This window comes from Triturus cristatus, chromosome 4_2 (genome assembly GCF_964204655.1).
Source record: "Triturus cristatus chromosome 4_2, aTriCri1.1, whole genome shotgun sequence".
NCBI classification, from domain to species: Eukaryota; Metazoa; Chordata; class Amphibia; order Caudata; family Salamandridae; genus Triturus; species Triturus cristatus.
The window spans coordinates 783,467,123-783,494,948 of record NC_140586.1 but is presented as its reverse complement, the minus strand read 5'-3'; the positions used below and the strand labels follow the sequence as shown (position 1 = coordinate 783,494,948).

The 27,826-nt window shown below is 44.3% G+C and overlaps 1 protein-coding gene across 1 annotated transcript in view; it reads right to left on the bottom strand.

Moving 5' to 3' along the window:
- Positions 1–4,425: 4,425 nt before the first annotated feature.
- ATPAF1 (ATP synthase mitochondrial F1 complex assembly factor 1) overlaps positions 4,426–27,826 on the bottom strand; it is a 168,937-nt gene continuing 145,536 nt past the window's right edge. Inside the window, exons 8-9 of the mRNA XM_085602706.1 lie at positions 5,401–5,508; positions 4,426–4,975 (exon numbers count right to left, since the gene is read on the bottom strand). Coding sequence (XP_085458832.1) covers positions 4,796–4,975; positions 5,401–5,508 — 288 coding nt within the window. The 3' untranslated portion in view covers positions 4,426–4,795. The remainder of the gene's footprint in view (positions 4,976–5,400; positions 5,509–27,826) is intronic.

Genomic DNA, 27,826 nt, shown 5'->3' with positions numbered 1-27,826 from the left:
ATATGCAGCTCCGCTCTTCATTTCCAGAGCAGAATGATGTCAGTGTAGAGCCGCACATAGCCACCTATCAGTGTGCTGCTTTTGAGTTTCTGGAGCCAGTCTGACACCTGGGGAATATTTACAAGGTAAAGAATCTGTGGTTAGACATATCCACCAGGAAAACATTGTTCTGGGGTCTATGGACATTTTAACACCGTTTAGAGCTCTTTTAAAAGTACCTGGGTTTCTGATGACAGGGAATTTTTCAAGCATGACAGGGAATTTTTCCAGCATGTGAATTCATGAAAGATCCAATGCCGGCGAAATGTTACATTTTATACATAGTCCATGGAGAATTGAGAACCAGGATTATGCTACAGCTTAGCTACTTATATTTCAAGGCACATGGCTCAATTAACTCTGGATCACCTTCTGATCCATGCTTTGCGCGTCATATTTTAAACGAGTGGTTCAAGTCATTTTGCTGATCATTAATAACTCTATGTGCTGAGGTGTAGTATCACAATTATCTAAGTCCCGCATCACAGTGATCAGTGTACTAAAGAAAACATCTTACCATCCAGTGATCTTGGGAACTAGCGCCCCAACGTATTGCTTCCAGCATCCACTCACGCTTTAGAGGCAAATATGTCTATACAACCCTAGTAAGCTGGAGACCAAGGGTATGCTTCATGGTTTCCAGACAGGACACTCCCTGAGTCAAGGAACTTGACCTGTCCTGAATGATCTAAATTAGGTCATAAATACACGATGTGCCAGCACCCCATTTCTTCTGGACGTCTCTGCAATGTTTGACTCCATTAACAAAGCCATTTTTAACTTAACTCCAGATTAAGTTAGAAGGTATAGTACACAACGGATTTTGGACATTCCTTAAAGACTTGTCCATCTTCAACTACCAGACTAACCAGCTCTGGTGATCTGCAATGTTCCTCATGGTCACCAAACATTTTCAAAGATTACTTTAAGCCTTTGCCCTGCCTTAAGCAGTCCTTGATCTTTCACGTCTACAGATACACTGAGAATACCCAAGTCCAACACCAGTTCAAGGGAGACCTGGTCACGGCTGCAGAAAACATTATTCAGTGTAGGTTGAAAGTACCCAACGTAATGAGCTAGCATTTGCTGAATGTTTGAAGCAACATGGATGGTAATCAAGTATGGTTGATAATCTTTGGGGTGAGTCACTCTGGGCTCAGGAACTTGGGTCACTGTACAGCCTACGAATGTGATGGAAAGCCTGCCTTTAAAGTGAACTCATCTCTCTGATTGGAATCTCAGACTTCTACCATCTCATCAGCTTTTTTAATCTTAAAACCTCTTTAAAATTCTATCATGTCTTGTGCCTGCAAGCTGGGCCTCAGCAGCCACTACACTGTCAGGCTCTTGAGTTGATCACATAAACTATCTGTATCTTGACCTCTCCACCGTTTTCCTTTAGAACTTGCAAATGGTTCAGAGCATCACATCCCACCTGCAGGTGCGATTAGCTACCCCTCTACTTAGAACTTGGCTGCTAAGCTCATCAGAATCATGGTCTTTTGAATTGTGCACACCTCAATTTATAGCTAGTTGCACGTCTTTCCTAGAGCAAACTGCCATGTTGCATTATAAGAGCGTAATGCCCCTTTCAAAACCATTATCTCTTGGGGGGGCCCACAATTCCAGGGGTAGTGCAACAGTGGAAGAGCATTCCAAGTGCTTGAAACTGCCACTCAAAATCTACTTTTCTACCTGCCAATAATATCTGTCCACTTCAGCTTCAGGACAACGCCTTAATACCTGGCTATTCTTTTTAAATATATTTAACTTCTTGGCTCTTACAGATCTCATAATACCAGATTCATCCCCATAAAACCCTTTCAGGATTATGCAAGATTTAAGGGAAACACCAACATAATACAATGCAAAGAGGAACACTTGTCAGGGAATGGATCAGAAAGTTATAGGGTGCCCAAGCAGGATCTCCATCGGTCTGCACTTGACTATGCTTCCAAGGTCTGTAGTGAAAGATAAGGGTCACTGTTGTGAATAATTCCCTTAGTTTGTCAGGTCAATCTAACTAACATTAAATAGGCTAAGAATTTCAGAGCCTGGCTGTATCCAGTACTATATAGAATCACTCTTGGGTGTTTCCATGTTTTATTTATGTACTTCCATTCTGGGCAGCTGTATGACAATAACACTGACCAACTAAAATGTGGCATCCTTTACATTCATCTACCACAGCACTGGAGTAATACACTAGCATAAGACCACATGGTTGGCCCCTTCCTTCATGGAATGTCTTAATAATTGAGGGCAAATTAACAATCTGAAACATTTTGTTCACTCAGAATCTGTGCTATGCACCCTGAATGTCTAAGTCCCAAGGTGCAGAATAATGTTCGAAAAGGAGAATGGCTCCTAGACTTATGCTTGGGAATGCATTCTGATAGGGATCTACGTATTGTAGGTTTGCAAATTTCAACACAGATGCTCCTGAAGCGGTTCATAATTGTAGGCCCTTTAACAGAGACCAGCATAATGCGCCAATCGGCCAAGGAATAAGCTAAGATTGATCATTTGGGGGGGAATGATCGTTTTTACACAAGCACGGTCATATCACGCAGCAATGTGAAATTCAATTTTACCACGGGAGTAGACTCCCTTCCACCCTGCACAGTTAGAAGACACTGCAATGCAGCATGGTTGTCTGCTTCTGGGATGGATTAAAAAGTGACCAAATAAAGAACGGGTGCTTTTCCAGTCTGCCTTTCCTTTTTTTATCAGTCTTTACAACTACAAATGCAGCCCAGGAAACAAAACAAGAGCAGTAGGATTATACAAAAGAGTAGACCAGCCTCTGGTTTACATTCCCCATCTGTTGTTGCCATTTGCATGAGGCCTCTGGCAACAAAAAAAGTCTAAGCCCAGCAATGGTCCCAGGACCTACCTACTCTCATTTCAAAGAGTCTATTGCACTTGCAAGAATAGACCTGGCTTCCAGGACCAGCTGAGCAAGAGACGATGCCTTCCGCTCGCTAACCTTACCGGGAATGCTTTGTGGCACCTCTTCAGCTACCTGTGCATCCTTTGAAGCATGCACCAAGTGCTGGTTAAACTCAACAACAAACAAAGCTTATAGGTGCTGGATAACTATCCATAGTCGTTTGCACTCGTATAAGAAGATTTTAGACTTAGTGTCCTCAATCCTTTACTTACATAGGACCCTAGAAGCGATACAGCAATAGGCATTATGTGAAGTAACTCATTACTGCATGTTGCTTCTGAATAATGTATGTATAGCATACTATATGCAAACTGCTTGATATCGCCCGTGCTTTGACAATGTCTGCAACGCCACTCCTTGCATTTGTGCCTATTGCTCAACACCAGCACACTATAGGGACTGAAAGGTATAAAGAATCCTCACATATGAACACATGAAAATCCACAATGTTGGCTTTGTTGTCAGCACTTTAACAGCCACATCAGCTCCTTACATCTATCTCTAGTAAATCTCAGAATGCAAACACTATGTACAATTCGGAGTCATGAACAAATCTAAAACAAAGCAGCTCTATCTCTTGGATGCCAACCCTGAAAGCAACCTCTCACTGGTAACCCATTGTACCCCCCTTGATCCTGTCTATGTCTCTCAGTACCCCATGGTTTGAACAACATAAAAACTTAAAGTACAGTAAATACCAGCTACACAAGGAGTGCCGACCACAGTTTTGGAGATGATTTCAGAAATGTGAACTCTCAATTTCCTTGCATTAGATAGTGAAGTGAATTGTTAAAAAATAGGAGACAAACTTTTTTGTCCAATTACTGAATACATTTTTTTTAGGAACAATGGTACTGCAGATAAAGCAACAGTTTGGGTGAGCACTTAGAGTGTGTACTGCTGTAATTTATAAGGAATTACCATCCATGCGGAAGGCTGACACCTAAGGAAGCTGTATTGAACACATGATAACTATACATACTCTCAATGATATGCTGAAATTGGCTCAGCCAATTAGGCAGCTTAAAATGCAGGCAATGATATAGGTTATGTTCCTGCCAGCTATGTTGTGTGAAACCACGAATCAGGACCATGGTGAACAGGTCTGTTGGGGTCGGTGTTGCTGCAAGTTGGGAGTGAGGCTGGAGGTGAGAAGTAAATGTGCTAAGAGGCACCTGTGCTGCAGGCACACATGAGCTGCGGCCACACATCTGGCACCAGCCCATACATTGGCGATAAGAAATTCACAGCTCCCTCGAGGGAAGCACCGCTTCAGTACAGTTCACTTTGTGTTCAAGGCTGTCTTTACCACAACCAGCTAATAGTGTCATTAAATGCATTCTTAAGACCTATTCTAGGTGGTTGGTAGCTGCTCAAACCATGACTGTGGGACATATGAACCATCTTACAAAGAATGAAGGGATAGGCTGAGCTGACACTGACCGTCACATTTATTCATTGCAAATTCTGAGTCCATGAATCTAAATGTTTTTGACAAAACTATAGGTAGACCTACTGGCTAAACTCTAGTCTTCATACCTCAAAGATTGCTCATTTGGTAAAGCTACCAAATCTTGTTGCAGTCTTCTTGCAACTTGGCAAATGTTTTTGGATGAAAAAACACAGTGCCAGAATTGAAATTCTGTACATTACAAAAATACATAACCTCGGAGTTACATCTGCCATTTCAAATAAATAACATGCCACAAATCCATTTCCATCCAGGTTGTCCGGTCTGTTTCAGGAAGCCAGTTTCTCAGCAGACCTCTTTAGCAGTCTTCAGGGCGTGGGAGCTGTTTCAGTTCACTGCTGGCCTCTTAGCTCAGCCCCAATGCCACTCTGTTCCAGCTGTGCAATCACAGACATATACTTGAAGTTGCCAGGACTATGATTGAACGTTTCCACCAATTTGAAGATCTCTGCATTGCTACTTCCGTAAAAAAGCTGTACTTGGTTGGCTAGGCATTGTGCTTCAGTCACATTCTAAAATGGGCCGATAAAAAAAAATGTGGTTACTTAAAGAATGTATTGAGCTCAAAAGTACACATTAAACTGTTAAGATACAGATTGTAAGGAGTTTTGTTTTGAAACAGCACAAAAGCATCGACAGTCAACGTTTTAGCTTATCTAAAAATCTTGAAATGGCCAAATTAGGTTCAAAGGAGTTGTATCCATGCCACATCTTCTAGATAACCATGTAAGATGCATTTGCAGACAGTAAATCTAAATGAAATCATTTGCATATTCAGTGGTTATCCTGAAAATATGACATGGATCTGATTGCCTTGCCTAGGATGCACTCCCGTTTGTGATCTTCTGACCACAAATAACTCCAGTAACCTTCTGTAGAAAGTATTGGGACACAGAGCTATCACAAGAAACTGTATGACGTGCCCAAGAGTATTTACCAGAAAGGTGGTGTCTATGTCAGCTGTCATCAGCACGATGCCCTTCTCTTCTTGAAGCTCACAGTAATGATACAACACAAGCTGACTAGGTGCAGTTTCACCAATGGTCTGCAAGACACAAAAGTAACTCAACATTTTAACAGGATTTAAAAACAGTATTAGTAAATGCTCATAAAACAGTGCCAACATACGTTTCCAGTGTTTCAAGGAAATAGTAAAAAAAACAAACGAATAAAAGCATTGACAAAGCAAATAGATTTGTCACTGTGGTAATGAAATGCATGCAAACACAGGAATGTATAAATGGACAAAAACTATTTGTCCCTTGTCTCTGTTTTGCTTGACTCTTTGTGGGCCTCTGGGGTTTGTGGCCTATGTTTTATTGCTTGAGCTTACGGCACAGCATGAACACCAGCACTACATCACAAGCTAGAGAATAAAAAAAAACAGCGACACAGAAAGCAGTAGGTATAAAGATCGGGACAGATGCAGAAACACACTTAGATGCAAAATTATCATTCGTGCAAAGTAAAAGGAAGGGTAAGAAATCATTCTGTACAGAAAGAAAAGTTAGTAGTAAAAATTCACATTAGGTACTAAAAGTGTGCATCAATAAGATATAAAATTTGGTTCACAACACTCCGGGGTGAAAAATCACCCTTCGTGCAAAATCAACATTCGTAATAGAAAAATACATTTAGGTATAACCTTACTTTTAGTTCCAAATAGTTTCAGGTGCAAAATCCCTCTTAGTGCAAGATAAGTAGTATTACATTTTGTACTAAAATCACTTTTATGTACAAAGTAACACGAAGACCTAAAATTCAAACTTGGTGCAACATCAGCTGGAGCGAGGAAACACCTTCAAGAGCAACAAGCACATTTTGGTCAAAAATAGTCATTACATTAGTATAACAACGCTTTTACTTCTACTCACATCACTATCCATACACAGCAAGGGGAAGCATTGCGGTGGACTAACACACCTAAAAGGCAATAGCCAAGTTGTTGGCTGACCACATCTAAAATGGACACTTTCTTCAAGCAATGGTTGGAGAACGGATGTAAACTCATGCATGGCTGATGAGGGCAAGTGCTTAGTTTGTAAACAAACCAAAAAAACTATTTAATAAGGTGTCATGGCCCTCATCAGAAGGCCACTGCAGCTTGCAGAAGCCATTGCCTCTGCCAGTGCTGCCAATGAAAGTACAAATACAACTTCTAACCAGCACACTCTGACAATGTTGACAATTCAGACATTCTCAAGCCATTCAAACTAAAAGGATGGTTTGGGTGCCATGTATTAGTCATTTTGAATATAAATTAAATTATTACAAAAATGTTGAGCTAATTTCGAAATTAGACAAACAGCACCGCCATGTGGTGGACGGTAACAAGCGCCGGTGTTGAAGATTGAGTGCCAGGACCAAGCACCAGAAACCGCTGGCTCAAATTAAGCACTGAAGAGGGCACACCAAAAGCCCTTTTCATCCGTGTATGTCTCCAGTGTTGATGACATGAGCTCAACCAACAGATAAGTGGTCTCTAGCCAGAACTAATCAATGCGTGCAAATTCACAGTTTTCTTGGTAGTTTACTGCTTCTATAAAACAAAAAAAGAACAATATCTATTACACTTGTCTGATGATCATCTAGCTTTAATCTATCTTTTCTCCCCCAGGCGCCCTTGCTTGGTAGATTCTTTTACAGCCAGGACACCATAGGCTCAGGACCAGGGCACAAGTCCTATAAAAAGAAGTGGGGGGGAACTAACCAAGTAAGGCAGTATGCAAATGGCATGACGACACGACGAAGCGCATTAAAAGTATGTAGAGACCATATTTATTTTCTGTCTTTACGCCGGCTTGTACTCCCACCTTTTACTGAACTCTGCGGGTTATAGGCATTTCAAAACACTTTCTCTCTGCTATCGAATGATATGACGGCTTTGCCTGCTTGGGCATGGAGATCCGCACCACCATGATGTAGTCAGCAACATTACACATGATGATACATAAATGTGGCAAACATGCGGCAGCATTCCTACAGACACAGCAGGAGATGTGGTAAGGCAAAGGGCTGCATTAAAAATAATGTGAGGAGGCAGAAGATCGCTGAAATGCCATATTTTCTTCAGTGTAACCAACGAGTCCCAGAACAGGGCGCGTAGACAGATGTCTTTTTGGGTCCCAGCCACAGTTCCTGATCTCTCAGCCTCTCAGTTCCAGCACATCATCCGGGAGGAATTTCGCAAGCGCTCTCTGCTGAGATTCCGCGCCCCATCCTGTTGTTGTGCATAATGTGTTTCAGTACGAAAAGTTTCTTATAACACAAGTTTCAGCGATCTCGTGTTTGAAAGTTTTTATTGGCAACAACTTGATTTCCGAAGCAGACTGAATTTAATGTCTTCTAAGAACTAATGCTTGATAAACGGGGGCTCCCAGGAAGAAGAAGGCGTCGCCAGTTCACGTTGCTCAATCTGTGCAACAAGTCCTTGACAACTGCTAAAGGTAAGTCCCGCCCCGGAAGCAGATGAGGAGCGTGGGGACCTCCGATGAGGTTTGCCTTCAGCAGAAGTTTCTAATAACCTCTGGACAACTGCATCGTGATTCAGGAAAGGAATGCAATTTTTCCAGAAAGGCCAGGGTGAGCATCCGGAACACGTAAAGAGTTTCTGAAACGAGCAATAATCTGATGCCCTCATCATAGCTTTTACTCCATTCTTAAACGTATGACCCCCGTGCTCAGGCAGAACATAAACAGAGGCATATGGCCAATCCCAGCAGGTTGAATATGCAACGGGAGGAAAAACCCACCACATGTAATCTGACTTTTTCATCATGTGTGTTCACTTTCGTTTCATAAACCCTGGATTATCTTCAACTATTTGCGAATTCGCAAAATACATTTAAGCAGAAGCATTTCTCACTTTTTTACTAGATCTATAGAGCAAGCATGACTATCTTCAGACCGAATTTACAGATTTAGATCCAATTAAATTCACCTTTTAACGTAAAAGAAGCTTTATGCTGGGCTACTCACATTTTAAATCACTTTTTGCAAAAGAACTAGCAAGCAGTAAATGGCGAACTCAGGCACTGCTCTCATGAAAGAGTTGTTAGAACACCACTACTTGAGGTCTCACAGGAGGAGTCCCAGAATGCTAAGTAGCGGCTGCAAGGCGTTTCCGTGGTATTGCTGGAATAATGCGCAAGCAGGATGTTATATATGAATTCAAATAGAATGCGCTAGCTAGTCCTAGGATTATAACGGACTTCTCTTTGTCCATCATGCAATACTCTTTGATACTTATAAAAATTAGAACACAAGAAAAACTGTATCCAGGCGAGCCGGAGGCTAACCAAGTAACTCAGAAAAAAGGTCACATAAGCGCGAGTAACGGAGTAACGGGGTTCATGGTGAGGGACTCCGTGGCTCAGAATCCAGGCAATAACACATTTGATCCCCAAGTTGCCACTCGGCAAATCTGTCGTAGAAGTAGATTACCACAAAATCTTTCTGTTCTAGAACATCAATGGTTGGCTCATCAGCTGTTTTATAACAAGATGAGATGCAGGAAACTATCCAACTAGCTCAAGCTATTTTTAAGGGTAAGTCCCATACAAGTGTACCATAACTGACATGTAAGTTGTTTATTTTATGCACTCCATGGTACTCGATAGAACCTAAGGGCTCTCTTTACTGAAGGGACTCTTGCATATAAAGTGAGCGCTTCGAAGGGTTGGTTCAAGAAGGAAGCATTAGTGTAATCGTGTGATTTATCTGAAAATCTTAACTTCTTGAACGGATGTGCCAGTGAGAAAATCATATTATTTTCACATGCTGCAGAGGACGTGTGCGGGTTTAAGACCTAGATGTCGGACACCTGCCATGCCAATGAGACAGCCATTAAGAAAACCTCCTTCGATAGAAATGTTGGAGGCCAGACTTCTGCAAAGGTGCAACAAACCAGTTCATACTTTTTAAAATGAGTGTTAATTCCCATGTGCCTCCCAACCACAGGGAAGACTTGGCTCTAACACAAGGACAGTGTTCTAGATGAAACATTATGGCCTATAAGAAGAATGTATGGGACTTGCTTCCCTCTCTAGCACATACTACAAATCAGTCTGTTTCCCCATGGACCAGCTGTAGTATCTTTTCTATGTAAAAGTATGCAAGACCCAGGTAGTGTGACGCTTAGCCTATTTCAAGACTCTCATACCATCTTGCAGAAGTTTGAAATGTCCAAATAGGCCTCAGGGAATCAGGAAGCAAAGGCAATCCATTTTACATTCCGAGCAGTAGGACTCCATGTTGGCTTACAATGTCAGCGAAAATACAACTACAGTGAACGTTATGATAGCTGCTTAGATTGCCCGCTTTAGTATTTTACATGCCTGGGCACTTGATCACAAATATCTTCCAGTCTAACTCTGGAAGCTAACATCAAATTGATTAATTGATTCAAAAAGAGTCTGTCTTTTGTGCCTCTCAGCTTATGCCAATAGCGTAATATCACAGTGTTCGACGTGAATGGTTAGGAAAGTGGGCATAGTACTCCCAGCTCTAGCATATTTAAGTGGCACAATGTCTCCATCGCAGCTCTGAGATGTACACACACGCATTGCAATCCTGCAAGAATATTCCATCACCATAAAGTGGAAACAAAGTTATGTCTGTAGGGGAAGCTTTATATCAACACATTTCTTCTTAAATAAGACCATGGAAGTGACGTAGATAGAGAGTCAGCTTGTTCTCCCAATCCCTTCAGTTTTAGTATCAGTAGTTCTTGAGACGCTGTGGAAATGACAAACTTAGATTATGCAATGGAGTCCCAGTAGGATGTAATTTGGGATAGAATAGTGCATTTGATGTCTTATTGATGGATGAAGAATTGACGTATAGAAGACACTAGAACATAATTTATTGACCCTCGCATCCATCACAGCTCCCAAGTACTGGTGTATATCGCTCCAGGCTCAACAGAATTTCATGAATCCTCGATACGTTTTGCAGTGATTTCAGGAAACACCTGGATTTCATCGCCCACTTAACTAAGCAGAGAAACACGAAAATGTTATTCTTTCTTTGAAAGCATGCCTCTAGGAAATTATTTTATATAAATTTTATGAAGGATGGCAAATATGTTAAAGGATTATTAAAAGTGAAATTTGGGGCTTGTTTTGTACATTCAAATTAAGGAAGAGTTTGTCGTGTTAGTCTACTCTCCACATCAATTAATTCATCTTCCTGAGTTAAAAATGGTCTGAACTATTCTTTCCGACCAATTTTTGGTACAAGATAATGAAGAGGAAAAACCATCCTCATATATGCAGAGACCCGTCACCTTCAAAAGTGTGTACTATGAAGAGCTCGCTATTCTTGAATACTTATGGTTACCCCAGCGCTTTTAAAGGGAGAGGATCTCAAAATGCAGAATCTAATATGGGCCATTTCTTCCTTCAAAACTATCTATAAAAAAAGAAAGGTAAAGGACTGATATTGATCTTGCTAAAAGAGCCAATTTAAAAATAGTAACTAAATTGGGGATTGCCTTTAATTATAATGCTGCAGTAGTTTCATTATAAAATTTGGAAATGTAGTACGCTCTCTATTTTCACTTGTTGCAAACAGCCACCAACAGTAAACAAAACACTTTAGTTCGAGGCATATGAGCTTCAGATTGTACACTATGCATATATCGCCATCTGGTATTGGGCTCGGATGCCTGCACTTTGTTGGTGTCTTGGAAGAGTCTTTTGTAGGCACGAGATAGGTGACTCCTCCCTTGGACAATAGTGCGCATGGGCATCGACTCCATCCTCAGATTGTTTTTTCCGCCATTGGGTTCGGATGTAACTTCTGCGCTCCGGTTCGACGCCTTATTCTCCAAACCTTTTCGACGCCCAAACTATCTACAACTCGACGGTATTGTTTCCGATCACGTGCTCTTCAACGCGCATCTCAACTACTCGATTCCAGTCGTCGCCGCGGGCCGCTGGGCCGATCGACGCCGTTCGGGCCTACAGCTTATGGAAAGGACTCCATTTAATAAATGCCTCCAGTGTGGAGCGAAATTCCCACACAATGACCACCACACCGTCTGTAACCTGTGTCTCTCACCCAAGCACGACGAGAACAGTTGCCAGGCCTGCGCCTCTTTTCAATCCAAAAAGACCATCCGTGATCGCTGGGCCCGACGACACATCATGGCGCAGTGAGCAGCTCAGGCACCAGTGGACATCTTCGATGAAGGCCCAGATGTCCCGGAGGAGGATTCTGAGGACCTGGAAATTGTGTCCGAAGCAGACGACCACATCACTCCTGGTCAACAAGTGAGTATAATTGCCCCTACCCAAACTCCACCCGAAAAAAAGAAGGCCCTGGGTCAAGACTTCGCCTGCTGGCCCCTGTCGCAGCCGAAAACAAGCTTCAGAAGCCCCGCCCCTGGGCCCGGCTCCTAAGATAAGGGACAAGCCGAGCAAACTGCATCTCAGTGTCCCGCAAGCGCCTTCGGCACCGAAGATGGGAGAGCAACCTACTCCCAAAAAGAAGTCGGCAGCGACCACCTCGACACCGAAAGAAAAACCATCGGATCCGAAACCAAAGCATTCGGAACCGAAAAAGATTTCCGTCTCCATAGCCAAGCCAAAGGACCCCAAACCACCTCCCAAGGCCTCGGAGCAGAAATCCAAACCCCGCTCGGACCCGAAGAAGTCGGCGCCGAAAGCAGTTACCGAGGAGGAAGAATATTTTTGACCGGATCCTGTCGATCCGAAACAGAAAAAACTCCATATAGACCCCAAAACAGGACATGTGGCTGCTGTTCCACAAAAGAAGAGGAAGCTGGACACACCAGACACTCCTGCAGTGCCTGTGAAGAAAAAAGACAGTGCCACTTCACCTATACAACCCTCTTCTCCTGTTCTTCCTCCTGAGCCTGTTCTTCCTCCTGAGCCTGTCCTTCCTCTTGAGCCTGTCCTTCCTCCTAAGCCTGTCTCTCCTCCACATCCTCCAAAACTTCCACCACACTCACCACCACCACAGGATGATGATGATGATTTAGGGGGTGGGGGAGGCAACAATGACCCTTTCACTGACCCTGATGATGACATGGACGTATCACAGGACGATTGGGACGATTATGATGACCCAATAGATTCCCCAGACCTCCCTGACCCCCAGGCATATCCAACAAAGCCATCTCCCCCAGATGACAATATTGGCTTTGGTCAGCTGGTAAATAGAGCTGCTGTCCACCATGGTGTTCAGGTGCATTCTGACCCTGCAGACGAGGACTTCCTTCTAGACACATTCGAACAGTCACAGAAGACTGTCCTGCCAATGCTAAAGGGGGTCATTAAACATGCCCCCGACATATTCAAGGACCCTGTGAGAGCTAGAATTCTCAATCCCAGGATTGACAAAAAATATAAACCAGCTCCCGATGATCCCACCTACATCAAGGGGCAACTACCCTTAGACTCAATAGTGGTAACTAATGCTAGGAAACGTGCCAATTCTCAAACCTCTGGCGATGCACCACCTCCGGATAAAGAATCTAAGTTGTTAGATGCCCCTGTCAAGAGAGTTAACGCCCAAGCAGCTAATCACTGGTGCATAGCCAACACCCAAGCATTATGTGCTAGGTACAATAGGGCTTCCTATGACCAACTAGAAACCCTATTACAACATTTACCTGATCAAAATAAAACTCAGGCAAATGATTTAATTCAGGAGGGCAAATTAATAACCAATGCATCAATCAAGTGTGCCCTTGAGGCAGCTGACACAGCCTCTAGGTCTATTAACACTAGTGTGTTACTCAGACGACATGCCTGGCTACGCATCTCAGGCTTCAAACAGGAGGTACAAACAACTATCCTAAATCAACCCTTCAATCAGGAACAACTTTTTGGACCGGCTGTAGACACCACTCTAGAGAAAATGAAAAAGGACACGTAGAGTGCTAAATCCATGGGGGCATTACAGTCTCCATCCACACGTGGTTCCTTTCGTCACTCCATCTATAGAGGAGCACCCAAAAACATTGGAACAGACACTGCCTCCTCTTCCTACAAAAACACCACGCAAACATCCCCCAACAGAGGATATTTTAGAGGCGGATACAGGGGAAATAACAACAAAGGGAGAGGCCGAGGTAACAACAACACTCGCGCCTCCCCCACTAATAAGCAGTGACTTCCCTCCACTCCCTCCAGACCATTCCACTCCGGTCGGAGGGAGACTCTCACAGTTCCTACCTGTCTGGAATTTCATCACTACAGACAAGTGGGTAAGACAAATTATCCAGTATGGTTACTGCCTGGAACTTATAGCAACCCCACCGACCATACCACCCAAACAGCGTCCTATGCTCACGGAACATCTCACGCTCTTAAAACAAGAGGTTTTCTCACTGCTTCAAAAGCAGGCAATGGAACTAGTTCCCTTACAGCATCAAGCAACAGGGGTTTACTCGCTGTATTTCCTAATCCCAAAAAGGACGGCACCCTAAGGCTAATACTCGACCTCAGACCCCTCAATCTCTACATACAGTCATATCATTTTCATATGATCACTCGTCAACAGGTCCTCCCACTACTTCAACAAGGCGACTTCCTTGCCACACTAGATCTCAAGGACGTCTACTTCCACATTCCCATACACCCTGCTCACAGGAAGTATCAAAGGTTCATAGTGGACGGACAACACTATCAGTTCAAAGTCCTTCTATTCGGGGTGACCACCGCACCCAGAGTGTTCACAAAGTGCCTTGCAGTAGTAGCAGCACACTTGAGATGACAACAAATTCATGTCTTTCCATATCTCGACGACTGGCTAATAAAAGCCAAGTCATTCAACCAGTGTGTTCATCACACTCATCAAACCATCCAGCTGCTACACGACTTGGGATTCACAGTAAACTACACCAAGTCAAATCTTCAGCCCTCCCACATATATCAGTATCTAGGGGCCACATTAGACACCTCCAGAGCTCTGGCATATCCCAGTCCAGCCAGGATAAACAGTATGAAACACTAATCACCAAATTTCAGCCACAGCATTCCCTCCCAGCAAGGTTATTCATGCAACTCATAGGAATGATGGCCTCTTGCATTTTTATCGTACCTCATGCAAGACTTCAGATGCGCCCCTTACAGGAATGCCTAGCACGTCAGTGGAACCAGGCGCAAGGACAACTTACAGATCTGGTGTTGGTGGACAGCAGCACACATCGCTCTCTGCAGTGGTGGAACCCACAAAACCTTTCCAAAGAGCGGCCGTTCCTAGAGCGGGTTCCACAGATAGTGCTAACAGCAGACGCATCACTCACAGGCTGGGGAGCCCATCTCCTAAACCACACAATTCAAGGCAAATGGACCACTCAACAGAAAGTGCTCCACATCAATCACCTAGAATTCCTGGCAATATTTATAGCATTAAAATCATTCCAAGTAGATCTACATCACAGAATATCCTAGTCCGGACAGACAACATGACAGCCATGTATTACATACAAAAACAAGGAGGCACACATTCTTTGCAGCTGTCCCAGCTGGCACAAAACATTTGGAGATGGGCCATTCCACAAACTTGTGGTAGAACGTCTTCCAGGAGTTCACAACCAGACTGCGGATCTGCTAAGTTGACAGACACAGCAGATACACAAATGGGAACTTCATCCCAAAGTTCTTCAACCATTTTTTCAAATGTGGGGTCAACCAGACATAGATCTGTTCGCCACACACGCAAATGCAAAATGTCCAACCTTCGCCGCCAGGTTTCCACAACCGTTGTCCAAAGTCAATGCGATATGGATGAACTGGTCAGGCAGATTTGCGTACGCTTTTCCGTCACTCCCACTGATTCCCCTAGTAGTACGCAAGCTCCGTCGCTTTAGATGATCCTGGTAGCTCCCACATGGGCACGGCAACCGTGGTGCACAGCACTACTGGAACTCTCAGTAGTTCTACACCAAAAACTACGCCTCTCCCCAACATTGCTAACACAGAACCATGGAGAGATAAGGCACCCCAATCCACGTCAACTGAATCTAGCGATCTGGCTCCTGAAGTCTTAGAGTTCGGTTATCTTAACCTTCCGCCGGACTTTATGAACATCATTAAAGAAGCCAGGCGCCCATCTACTAGATCTTGCTATGCAGCAAAATGGAAAAGATTTGTCATGTACTGCAATAACAATAAAACTGATCCGCTGTATGCTTCAATCCAGGCCATCATTTGCTATTTGCTACACTTACAAAGGTGTAATCTAGCATATTCATCCATACGATTACATCTAGCTGCACTTGCTGCTTATTTACAAAACAGACAACACTTGTCACTATTTAGAGTACCTGCAATTAAAGCCTTAATGAAGGGCCTTAAAAGAATAGTTCCTCCCAGACTGCCACTCTGTCCGGTGTGGAATTTAAACACTGTTCTTACCAGGCTCATGGGTCCCCCATTTGAACCTCTACATAAATGTGAACTGCAGTTCCTCACATGGAAGCTTTCCTTGTCGCAATTACCTCTCTCAGAAGGGTAAGTGAGATCCAGGCTTTAACCATACAGGAACCATTCTTACAAATACATCGTAACAAAGTGGTTCTCAGAACAAATCCAAAATTCCTTCCCAAAATAATCTCTGCTTTTCATCTTAACCAATCAGTTGAGTTACCAGTGTTTTTCCAAATCCCAGACTCTGTAGCAGAGAGCTCTTCACACACTAGATGTCAAAAGAGCCCTACTTTATTACATTGACAGGAAGTAAGCCCTTTCGAAAGACAAAACAACTGTTTGTAGCCTTCTCACCTCCTCATAAAGGTAACCCCATCTCCAAAGCTGGGATCGCGTGGTGGATAGTAAAATGCATTCAAATATGCTACTAAAAGGCTAAACGCACATTAACAATTCCCCCTAGAGAGCATTCAACACGCAAACTAGGGGCTTCTATGGCATTCTTAGGGAACATTTCCTTAGATGACATCTGTAAAGCAGCAACATGGTCTACACCACACACCTTCACCAAACACTATTCTTTTGACGTGCAGGCTTAGCAACAAGCTTCTGTAGGCCAAGCTGTTCTTAAAACCCTTTTTCAAACTACTGCAACAGATACAGGTGACCACCGCTAGGGGAGACACTGCTGTACAGTCTATGCATAGTGAACAATCTGCAGCTCATATGCCTCGAACGGAAAATGCTAGTTACCAGTATGCATCTGTTCTTGGCATGTAGTGCTGCAAAGTTGTACATGCCCACCGCTTCCCCGGAACCTGTATCTGTTCCAGTATTATCTTAATTAGATACATTCACATGGACTTCTCCAGTATTGGGGTGTCTTTCATAGATTCAAATGCTTGAATATTCCCCGTCGTCGAAGTGGGAGTCCCACGGTACATAAAAAGCAATAAGTCTCATGGATATATAGATACATACATAAACCATATAAGAATAAGATACATATATAAATAAACTTTATATAGTTCAAAATAACTATCAAGTGAAAAGTACCATAGGATTAACATTGACACATAGGAAAGCATTGAAAACCAGGAATCACTTTACTGACATATCCATGTTGTTTTTATAGTCCAAACTGCGGCCAATCAGGCGCAAACACCCTCTAGAACCTTCTCCTCAGAGGCTCGGGCCCACAGATTTTCTACCGCACGTCGTGTGAAGGGAGTCTTCCTGAGCTCTGCTCAGTTTATTTCTCTGGTTTGAATTTGCTCATCATGTCTTCAAGTAAGTCTCTTTTTCGTCCCTGTGCCTCTTGTGGGAAGTTAAGCCTTTTTTCTGAGGATCCTCATGAAAAATGTATTTACTGCCTTTACCCTGACCACAAGGTAGCCAACTGTAAGATTTGTAGAACTTTCTCACAGAAGACACTAAAGGACAGGGAAGGTCGCCTCTTGTTGTGGCTCCAAAAACGGAAGGATTCAGATAATCCCCTTTCTGAGGTGGAAAGTATGGCTTCTGCTCGCACCGGAGTCTCCAAGCGTAGTAGTGTTCAGCAGTTGCCATCTCCCTTTCTGAAAAAGAAAAAACTTCAACTTGTGGGAGTTTCTTCAGTAGCTACTACGCCAACGCCCCCGAGATCTCACTCTCAGGCGTCCGTGACTCCTTCAGTGCATGTTTCTGGTCAAAAACGTGCAAAACCGTCCACAGGCCTGTCGACGGTTCCTCCGTCGACGAGATCTGCTACCTCTTCAACCTAGTCGATGACGGTTTCAAGCAGATTTGCTATGTCGTTGACGACGACTTCGTCGACGTACTCTCCGTCGACGGTAGTATGTGTATCCTTCAAGGCTGTCTCGTCGACAATCCTGATATCTTCGTTGACGACTCAGAAGACTGTTGTCCCGTCCAGTCGACGATGATTAAAAAGAAAAAGAAGACGACGTCGCCAATGATTAAAACTTCATCGACGACAGCCTCGTCGTCGACAGCAGCCTCGTCGACGCGGACATCGTCGACGGCTACTTCGTCGGCGGCGGCGGCCTCGTCGACGGTGGTGTCAAATTTTGCATCTCTGCCTCTGGTACCATTGTCTACGCCATCTGATCTGGTTGACGAATCCTTGTTACAGCGTCGTCATGCTGTGCTGGACTCCATTCTGATACCACCGGCCACTCAGCCACCTCATCAGTTATTTCCTTCTGGTAACTAGGATGTTTCTGAATCTGATGAGGACGTTCAGCCTTCATTCCGGGCTGCTCGCAGTCCATCTGAACTCTTCATTAAATGCCAGGATTTCGAGGATGATGATGACTCGCATGATCATTACAATCAGGAACAGGAACAAGGTCCTCCTGCACAGGTTCCTATGGCGCAACTTCCTTTGTCGCTCATATCCAACCTCCAATTTATGTTGGAAGATTATAATCGTCGCTTTCCATCCTCATCTCATGGTTCTCCGCATAATGCATCACCAATCTTTCCGGCTCCTCCTGTGGCCCCAGCGGAGCCGACACCTTATGCACCTCCATTAAATCCCTCTACAGAGAGTGTTGGTGACGGTCATCAGGATATAGAGGACGGAGAGCTCCATGGCGATGACGATACGATGGCTGAATGGGATGACTATCAAATAAATTCGCCTTCATCACCTCCAAAGTCACCAGCAAATTCTCCGCCTGTCGATATCTCAGGTTTCCATCAGCTAATGGAAAAAGCGGCTCAACGGTTTCATCTTCCCATGGTCGTCGGGGAAGAGGATTGCTTTCTGTACGACTTCAAATCGCAACCACAAAAACAGGTCCGGGCAGTGCCCATCATTGACTTCGTTTGGAACGAGGGAATTAAGCTAACGAAGACCCCTAATTCAATCCCTGCGGTTCTTCCGCAATTAGAGAAGAAGTACAAGGCCCCAGATTCTTCTCCAGCTTGCTTGGTGTCCCAACCTAAGCCGGACTCAGTTATCACCCAGGCGGCTCAATGTCGTTCGAAGAACCCCTCGTCTCCTCTTTCGTCTCCACCTGACCGTGATGGTCGACGCCTAGATGCCATCGGCAAGAAGTTCTCTACTATGGCCTACACAACAGTAAGAGCGGCTAATTCACTGGCCATTCTGGGCCGTTACGATCGACAAATGTGGTCGGACATGGAGTCTTTTGCTAAACTTATTCCAGAACCCTCTAGAGCGGACGCTCTAAAGATCTTGCAAGAGGGTGAGAGAGCTTCTTCTGAAATCATTGGATTTCGACAGCTTGCTGGAGCGGCTGTTTTAAGAAGGCAGGGCTGGCTGCGTTCCACTTCTTTCCGCCAAGAGGTCCAGGCCAAGATCCTGGATATGCCCTTTGATGGAGAATCCTTGTTTGGGCAGCATGTGGAGGACGCCCTGCAAACAATCAAGAAGGACACAGACGGCTCGTTCTCTCGGCACGCTCCAGTTTCGAAAGCAGCCTTTTCGGGGTGCTCGCGGACACGGCACCACATCTTCCTTTCGTGGGAATTCCAATCAGTACCGTTCCTACAACCAAGGGCACCAACGTTTTTCATCCCAGACTCAACAGTCTTACAGACAACAGACTGGTAAATCCTATAGAGGCAAGTCAAATTATAGAGGAAACTCCTCCAAGAAACAATGACTGTCTACGCTTAAGTTCCCCACTTCACAGTTTTTCCCCTTCCCCAGTTGGAGGACGGATCTCCCAATTCTTTTCAAATTGGTCCTCAATCACCTCGGACCGTTGGGTGTTGGACATTGTTTCAAAGGGCCATGCCCTAGAATTTGTAAAGATCCCTCGAAACACCCCTCTATCCGGACTTCCTCCCGCTCATCTAAAGGAACTTTTCCATCAGATCCACATTATGCTCAAGAAAGGGGCCATCGAAGTGGTTCCGAAATCCCAGAAGGGTTTAGGGTTCTATTCCCGTTTTTTCCTCATACTAAAGAAATCGGGGGAGTGGCGCCCCATCCTCGATCTGAGGTTTCTCAACAAGTTCATAAAGGATCAGTCATTCCGCATGATCACGCTGAAGGACATTCTTCAGTTCCTCTCTCAGGGCGATTTCATGACAACAATCGATCTTCAGGACGCTTACTTCCATGTACCGATCTTACCACGCCACAGGAAATACCTACGTTTTCGTGTAGGTCACAGGGATTTTCAATTCAAGGTACTGCCCTTCGGGCTTCGCTCAGCTCCTCGAGTCTTCACAAAGGTCCTTGCCCCGGTGGTGGCCCATTTGAGGTTGAGAGGCATCCAAATATTCCCATATTTAGACGATTGTCTCATCAAGTCTCAGTCCTCCCACCAAGCAGCCCTCGACACTCAGTGCTGTCAGACTCTGTTTCACTCTTTGGGCCTGTCGATCAACATACAGAAGTCTCAGCTCACGCCAACTTTGTGCAAAACTTTCCTCGGCGCTACGGCCATGGCCATGGCTTTCGCCTCTGCAGATCGGCAAACACGGATTCTGCAGCTCGCAAACTCTATCAGATCAAAGCAGTCCGTTTCAGTCCGCATATTGAAGTCTTTTCTGGGGATGGCGTCCTCATGCATTGGTTTGATCCCACATTGCAGACTGAAGAGTCGTCCTATTCAGGAGGAATTGGACAAGCAATGGCGTCAGGTCTCCGGTTCTTTCAACGACCAGATTGTTGTAACCGCTCGCATGGCTCAAGCTATGCATTAGTGGACTCGTCCTCGCAACATCGCAGCTGGACCGCCTTTTCTGACGACAGCCCCGGATCTCATTCTTACCACAGATGCATCCCTGGAAGGGTGGGGCGGACACCTTCAAGATCTGTCCGTCAAAGGCAAGTGGACACTAGCTCAACGTTGATGGCACATCAACAGGCTGGAGCTGATGGCGATCTTCGTGGCGCTCAAATCCTTCCTGCTCCAGCTTCAAGGGGAGTCAGACCTCATTCAGACGGACAACACCACCAGCATGCACTACCTAAACAAGCAGGGCGGGACAAAATCTCCGCTACTGTCCCAGCTGGCTCAGAAGATCTGGGATTGGGCCCTACTACATCGGATTATGCTCCTTGCAGTCCACCTGCCCGGCATTTCCAATATTCTTGCAGATGCACTCAGTCGGTCAACGTCATCGACCCACGAGTGGGAATTGCATCAGCCGTCTCTAGACTTTGTCTTCGGCCTTTGGGGTCGTCCGAGTCTCGATCTCTTTGCAACCCCACAGAACAGCAAATGCCAGTCCTACGCAAGCTGGCTTCCCCACAGAGGGTCGTGCGGAAATGCCCTTTCGATCAATTGGTGCAGGATGTTTGCCTACGCTTTTCTGCCGATCCCTCGGATTCCTCAAGTGTTGTGGAAGATGCGGGGACAACCGTGCCACATTCTTCTGATTGCTCCATGGCGGCCTCGTCAGGCATGGTTCTCGGAGTTGCTCCTCCTCTCCCAATGCGAACCCATTCTTCGTCACCCGAGGCCGGACCTTCTAACGATGAAGGACGGTCGGATTTGCCATCCGAATCCCAGTTCACTCAAATTGTCTGCTTGGAACCTGAGCACCTTGAATTTGCTCACTTGAACATTCCGCCGGCCTGCAGAGAAGTTTTGGCTAGGGCGCGGGCGCCTTTCACAGTGAAGACCTACAAGCTAAAATGGAAGCGCTTTTGTCACTGGTGTGCGTCGGTGCACATCCATCCAGTGCGCGCCTCCCCGGCACAGATTCTGCCTTTCTTCCTGCAGTTGGCACAGTCAGGATTATCTCATTCCACCTTAAAGGTCTTTCTAGCGGCAATATCTCGCTTTCGTCAGGACGGCACGTCCTCTCTTTATTCATCTAGAGTAATACAGCAATTCTTTAAAGGTCTCTTCCGGATGTTTCCGCCCATTCGGCATCCTCCACCCACGTGGCGTCTTAACATCGTATTAGCACAGCTCATGCAGGCGCCCTTTGAGCCAATCCATTCAGCGGATTTCAAATTTTTGACATGGAAAGTGGCCCTTCTGCTTGCACTGACTTCCTCTCGCAGAGTAAGTGACATTCACGCCTTTACGATCCAACCTCGTATTCTTCAATTTAGATCGGACTGTGTTATTCTCCGCACTAACCCTGCTTTCATGCCTAAAGTGACGTCCGATTTTCATCTCAATGAACCCGTAATTTTGAAAACATTTTTCCCTCATCCGCAACCTCCAGCGGAACAGAGTCTACACTCGTTGGACTTAAAGAGGTGTCTCAAATTCTACATCAGCAGAACGGCACCCTTTCGCAAGTCTGATCAGCTGTTTGTGGCCTACGGGCGCACCTGTAAAGGACAGTCTGTTACCAAACAAACAATTGCACGTTGGGTTTCTTCAGCAATATCTTTCTGCCATCAGAAGGCTGGCAAGCCTCTTTCTTCTGGAGTGAGGGCGCATACTACGAGAGCAATGTCCTCTTCCACTGCCCTGTTTGCCGGTGTGCCTATCCATCAGATTTGCCGGGCAGCTACGTGGTCCAGCAGGCACACGTTCACGAAGCACTACTGCCTGGATACGATCAATGAGGCTGATACGGCTGTGGGCCAAGCAGTGCTTCGAAATCTCTTTAAATAAGGTGAGCCTCTGCTACTTCCCTCCTCCTTGGGGGTTATCAGTTGCCTATTTTTATCATGCAATGTCATTATATTTCATGCAACGTTGATACGGCCTTTTCAAGCTGCAGGGTACTGCTCACTATTCTATTCAAGCATGTGAATCTATGAAAGACACCCCAATACTGGAGAAGAACAAATGTTACTTACCTGTAAACTGTGGTTCTCCCGTATTGGTGTCTTTCATAGATTCACATGCGACCCACCCTCCTCCCCTCAGAGGCTCTCTCGCTCTCTCTCTCTCTCTCTTCTCCTCATTAGACACTCTTGTGCTACGAAACTCTGAGGGCCTGAGCCTCTGAGGAGAAGGTTCTAGAGGGTGCTTGCGCCTGATTGGCCGCAGTTTGGACTATAAAAACGACATGGATATGTCAGTAAAGTGATTCCTGGTTTTCAATGCTTTCCTATGTGTCAATGTTAATCCTATGGTACTTTTCACTTGATATGTTATTTTGAACTATATAAAGTTTATTTATATATGTATCTTATTCTTATATGGTTTATGTATGTATCTATATACATGAGACTTATTGCTTTTTATGTACCGTGGGACTCCCACTTCGACGACGGGGAATATTCAAGCATGTGAATCTATGAAAGACACCAATACTGGAGAACCACAGTTTACAGGTAAGTAACATTTGTTCGTCTTACTGACTCCATCATTTTCCATCATGGCGAAGAACAAGGTGAGAGTGGAGTCGATGCCCATGCGCACTATTGTCCAAGGGAGGAGTCACCGATCTCGTGACTACAAAAGACTCTTCCAAGACAACAACAAAGTGCAAGCATCCGAGCCCAACACGAGATGGCGATCTATGCATAGTGTACAACTCTGCAGATCTACATGCCAAGAACAGATGCATACTGATAAGTAGCATTTTCCTTACCAAACATCTCAGAGATTTTGTAGCAGAATTGAAAAGTTTTACTCTCAAGTTTATCTGCAATACCGTTAATAGACTATTTTATCTGAAGGCTGGAGAGGGCTGTAGCACCCTCTGCAAACACAATTTTCCGTGTTATAGGTGTCAGACCGGCTTCAGACCAGGGGGCGCAGAGGGAGCATGGCTTGGCAGGGAGGAGAAACATTATCCTATTGCTTGAGCTCTAGAGGATACACTGCAATTTATTGAGTAATATTCTGCACACATGCCATAACTGAGGAAAGAATGTAGGTGGACAAAGGGGCAGAAACCATGACTCAAACGGTCTCGAGTGTAGCAGCAAGGAATGAAGGAGAGGGGCAGCACCTCCTCCTCTTCCACCCAACATAAAGCATAAGATTGGGGCATGAGGCCACGAGGTGCTCTAGACTGGTCCTGGCTGAAAAATAAGTCCAGGTGTACAAGTAAAGGAGAGGCAGAGGGGAGTGATAGGCTGCAAAAGCAAATGATTCTCACATGGTGCAGAGGCAGATCCCTGAAGAATGCAGGATTGAACTATATGCCCAGACCCCAAGGCATACCAGAGGTGTATGGGCAAAGGAGGTGATACAGGCTGAATTGGTGGCCACACTGAAGTGTGTGTACTGGTGGAAAGGCAGAGAAAAGTAGAGAGAACAAAGCAACAATAGCAGAAAACGCAGCGAGGGGCGATAGCCTAAATGCACGCGGACTGTGATGCCACATAGGAAGCAGCATGGAACTGGCTGCAGGTTTCACTTCGGGGGCCTTCCTCGGCATGTGTTGCAGCACTCCACTGGTCCCACCCTTTTCAAGAATCACATCCGAGCCCGATGGCGGAAAAAAACAATCGGAGGATGGCGTCGAAGCCCATGCGCAGTACGGACCGAAGGAGGAGTCACCGAACTCGTGACTTCCAAAGACTGTCCAAGAACAAAAACAAACTGCAAACATCCGGGCCCAACACCAGATGGCGATCTATGCACAGTGTATAATCTGCAGCTCATATGCCTCGAACATGTACTTTATCTAATAATCTAGAAAAAGTGGGCCATTTCTTGTTTCCATGAGATGCAAAGCCGTAAATGTAAATGAATAAAACATTCACAGTATGGATGATAAGTAGCGCCAGTTGCTCTTGGAGTAATGTCTCACAGTGTATTCTGATTGACCGGTGCACAAGGAGAATTTAACATCTGGAGTTTGAATCTAGAGTGGAACACAGAACTGGGTCGGTACAGGGAGCTTGGCTAAACACCTCTGAAGACTCAACATTTGTTACATGTTCTGAAGTGTCCAACCCCCAATATCTAACATTCTGTTGACCTACAGGAGTACTGCTGCACATTATTAGAGACGCTGCAGCCCACTGCAGAATCAGAAGATAAAACCCAGCTTGTGAAGAGGAGGGAGAAGGGTGCAACCCATAGGTTCCAGTGCCAATGAGTAAAAGTAAAGGGGCTGTAATGCAGTGACAGAATAAGCTACAGAAAAGTCAACAATTTTCACGTTAGATAATAGCATCTGTGAAATCACATTAACCATCGCTACGTTACCCCCTAGCAGCACTTGAGAACAAAACTGAAACATTTGAAATCCATATGAATCTTATCAGACAAGACTAAAAATGTTGCAAAGAGGGTTGGAGAGGTCAAGAAACAAACAGGAGTGTATGCACAATCCATTATAATGCTGTAACACAAAGAAAACAACTCAGCATTTACAGGCATGAAATGAAGATGTAGAGAGACCCTCAAACATAACAACATGCACCTTACAAGAGTGCCTGAGTGAGCAGAGGGTTGGTCTGCAGAGTGGTTTGTTGAGTCGTTAACAACATATACATTGAAGCACAAGAAATGGATTAATTTATTTGTGAAAGAATGCATCGAGCACCTGACACTCCAGCAGCCTGGGCACAAAGCCCAGTGCTAGCATAGCATAATTTGAGATACAGACAAGGATGCCATTTTATAGGTGGCAAGGACCTAGGGGTCCTTGCTGGTAGATGGTACAAAATTTCTGCTACTTCCTGACTTCACAATAGCTGTACAGCGACAAAGGCAAACCGCTTAGGCCGGGAACTCTGAGTGGAAAACATCAAATACATGATGCTGTTTCTGACGAGACTAAGAATCTTGATAACAAAACTTGGCACTTCATCTCGTCAACTGAAATATGGCACTGGCTGGAATCCCAAGAGGCAGAAAGCAGGATAGACGATGTACAGCAGATATGCGAAGACAGTAGATGTCGATGAAAGGTCTGGCAACTGTTGCCATGTCTGCATTCAATGGCAGATGACATGTTAAACACAGCATCTTGAAACGCTAGTTAGAGGATATTATATCATTTATACTCACAGCTGAGAGTAAAAAATGGCTGCAGGTATTTATACTTTGTACTTTGCTAAAAACTCTGAGTTGCTTTACGATTTGAAGATCTTCATTTCAATTAACACTTTATCCACATAACCATGCTCGTGTGTCATAAAACACACAACAGTCTCTCAAGGTCATCAACTCATCACTAAACATATTTCCCTCGGAGCAGCCAAGTTGTAACTTCCACAAAGTCAAGGACTGGGACAAACCTAGGGTGACATTCTATAGGGCACAGTAGGCACTCCAAGAACGACTTATGATGGAAGTGAATCACAACAGAGATACATACTACAATCTGTTTTTCTTTGGCCAGTGTTTTGTACCGATGATCCTAAATTCAGTCTCCGCCTCCTGAAGCTGGGCCGCCTGAAGCTCATCCATCTCTCGGTCAGTGTGGCTTCCAAAGTGTGATTACCAGGGAAACAATACATGAGCACCAAGAAGTCATAATCATGTATAATGCTGGCATGACATTGCTATGGTTTTTTCTATGCAATACTGGATTTTGTTAGAATGTGCTGCAGATTTCACCGCTGCACAGCAGATTTTGCTCAAGTCATTCAGAAAAACTTAAATAAAGAGCCCATGAATAGCCTAGAAGGAGAAAGGAGAGAAAGCAGGGGAAGAGCAGCATATATTGTGAATTACTTACTGTGAGGGTTTCTGCCTCTTGTAAAGAGACTACATTTGAGAAGGATTTACAATTCAGTACGAAAAAGCAGAATTGGAGTACTCCATCTGGTTCGCAGACAGCTCCTGTTAAGTCACCAATAATGCGTGGCTTCCACAGTAGTGGTGGGCTGTCAGTTAAGATTTTTCTCAGGTGAGAGTTTCAGATTTACACATCAAAAAGGGAATAACTTAAATGAGTAATTGTCTGCTTCAACAAAGAAAAATATACACAATTTGCATTTAGAGTGAACAAATGTATATAAGGTAAAACTTGAGAAATATTTATTTATTTTGAAGTCATGGCATTTTTAACACATTCACTTTCAATTTCAGTATACAGAACAATAGTCTGTGGTTTTAGTTCCCAGACTGAGCAGAGTGGTCTGAAATGTAGTATTAAATGTGAGAAAGGATAGGTAAGAATGTATTAATTTACTCTTTAAATCGTTAAAAGCAATGGATCAGGGAAATGCAGAAAATTGGGCTTTGTTTTAGAACATGCATTTTTATGTATTATGTATGTATTTATTCATGCATTCTTATACAGTGCACACTTTAATATTTGAACACGAGCAAACCAATAACAGAGTAAAGTTTAGTAAGGAAGGTTCCGGAATGAGTTCGTGGACCGAAGCTGGGAGGAGCGCAAGATGATGAATCAAGTTATGATGAGCTAATGCTCATCGAACTTTAACCTAGTTGTGGATCGTACATATGTATATTAAGCCTTAATGTTTTTCTCAAAAATAATGTATAACTACTCATGTTTGTTGACTTGACTGTTAACTCAACTGTTTCTTGATATGTAAATATAAAGCTCTCTGATACCCTACTCTGGCTCATATTCGCACTATTTAAAACCCCAAATAAATAAAAAAAATAATGGGAGGACAGAAAATAGTGTACTGCACAACTAAAGAAGAGGTGATTCGAAGTATTGAAAGTAAACAAAAAAGAGAAAAAAATGTGAAAGAGGCGGCGACTTGTAGGGAAAAGTTTCCATATGATCCGGTCCTGCATTACAAATGAGGATTGAGGGATTTAGGTGGCTTCCAAATTGTAACGCTTTTAGTTTTTTGCCTGAAAAATGAATAGAGATTTAGACTGTTGAATGATCATCGAGAACAAGTTCCAAATCGATGTTGCAGTGTCTGAAAAAGATTTTGAGGCTGCACTTCGGTTGTTGAATTTCCTGGTTTCAAGCATCAGATTCTGTAGGCTCTTTAAAGTAAATTTCCCGTTACACTGTGGGTCTCTGATAACCTAGTGTGTTGAGATGAAATGTTTTGCATGGGATACAAGCAAGTTTGAATGTAATTCTGGACCCAAGGGAAGCTAGTGCAGGTTCCTGAGGACTGGGAGTAAACTGCTCATATTTGTTGTTTCCTGGTAAGAGCCT